Genomic DNA, 1,350 nt, shown 5'->3' with positions numbered 1-1,350 from the left:
GGGGGTGGCATGCCACCACAAAGCATTGGCTTTCCCCCCCCCCCCCCCTTAGGCTTCACTGTTGATTTTTTTTTTGCCTCAAACTTTGCTGGTGCCCTTTGCCAACTTCTATCACCCTTTATCACCAGTTTTTGGACCTTTAGTGCCCTTTGCCACCCCTCTGACACCCTTTTCCACCCACTGGTGCCCTTATTTGGCTATCTGGCACCCTTTGCGTGGCATGCCAACACAAAGCATTGGCTTTCCCCCCCCCCCCCCCCTTAGGCTTCACTGTTGATTTTTTTTTGCCTCAAACTTTGCTGGTGCCCTTTGCCAACTTCTATCACCAGTTTTTGGACCTTTAGTGCCCTTTGCCACCCCTCTGGCACCCTTTTCCACCCACTGGTGCCCTTATTTGGCTATCTGGCACCCTTTGCTTTTTTTTTTTAGGCATTTTGATTTTTGAACAGGGCACCAAATGAGCTTGGTCTGGCCCTGCCAGTAATTACTCAGAACCTGATAGTTAATAACACTGGTCACTGCTCATTTGTGAAAGCTCCTTTTTGTGTTTAACCTAACTTACTTATAAATAAATACAGCCTCTTATGAAACTGATTCACTCACTCATACTAATTCTAACTTACTTTCTAGAATATACGGATTAGGAAGATAGGGTTTTCACCATTGGATAGTAGTTTTGTGAATACAGTACTCCCAAAATTAATAAAAACCGTTCCCAAGATATTGACGCTTTCTAGTTTCCTGTTTCCTCATAAGAATGTGTTTAACCTAACTTACTTATAAATAAATACAGCCTCTTATGAAACTGATTCACTCACTCATACTAATTCTAACTTACTTTCTAGACTAGACGGACTAGGGAGATAGGGTTTTCACCATTGGATAGTAGTTTTGTGAATACAGTAGGTACTCCCAAAATTAATAAAAACCGTTCCCAAGATATTGACGCTTTCTAGTTTCCTCATAAGAAATGCACACATGCACAGGGAACTGAGGGAAAGGGAACAGCAATAGGAATTTTCGATTATCACTAATCAGTACCTGATCATAATCACTAAACACTAATCACCTAATCAGAGGGAAAGGGAACAGCAATAGGAATTTTCGATTATCACTAATCAGTACCTGATCATAATCACTAAACACTAATCACCTAATCAGTAATCTGTAGCTGTAGTCTTCAAGCTCTTCATTTTCTATTTTTTCTATTTTTTAATTTTTATTTTCTTATTTCTTCTAATAGGTAATCTGATAGCTGATAGTTCTGTAGTTCTGATTTTGAAACGCGAGTGTTGCCAGATTTGTCACATGAGATTACCGTACATATGTGTCGAAATTACCGTATTTTAC

The 1,350-nt window shown here is 39.9% G+C and overlaps 1 protein-coding gene and 1 long non-coding RNA gene across 6 annotated transcripts in view; both read right to left on the bottom strand.

Annotated features, from left to right (window-relative positions):
* LOC103523003 (probable isoaspartyl peptidase/L-asparaginase GA20639) overlaps positions 1-1,148 on the bottom strand; it is a 10,475-nt gene extending 9,327 nt beyond the window's left edge. The window contains exon 1 of one of the 5 annotated variants that reach the window (XM_026832822.1): positions 1,126-1,148. In XM_026832822.1, the coding sequence (XP_026688623.1) occupies positions 1,126-1,133 (8 nt within the window). In that variant the 5' untranslated portion in view covers positions 1,134-1,148. Of the gene's footprint in view, positions 1-623; positions 734-838; positions 1,018-1,041; positions 1,065-1,125 lie in introns of those variants that run through there. The other 4 variants (XM_026832823.1, XM_026832827.1, XM_026832824.1 and 1 more) reach the window with 4 other exon arrangements.
* On the bottom strand, positions 399-896 carry LOC113473056. Its single transcript, XR_003395139.1, has 2 exons — positions 769-896; positions 399-553 (listed from the first exon to the last, which is right to left on the bottom strand). It is a non-coding gene; the product is annotated as an uncharacterized LOC113473056 (long non-coding RNA).
* Positions 1,149-1,350: the final 202 nt, after the last annotated feature.

Source organism: Diaphorina citri, unplaced genomic scaffold (assembly GCF_000475195.1).
Source record: "Diaphorina citri unplaced genomic scaffold, Diaci psyllid genome assembly version 1.1 scaffold13747, whole genome shotgun sequence".
Classification (NCBI taxonomy): Eukaryota; Metazoa; Arthropoda; class Insecta; order Hemiptera; family Psyllidae; genus Diaphorina; species Diaphorina citri.
This window is presented reverse-complemented; position numbering and strand designations above follow the sequence as displayed.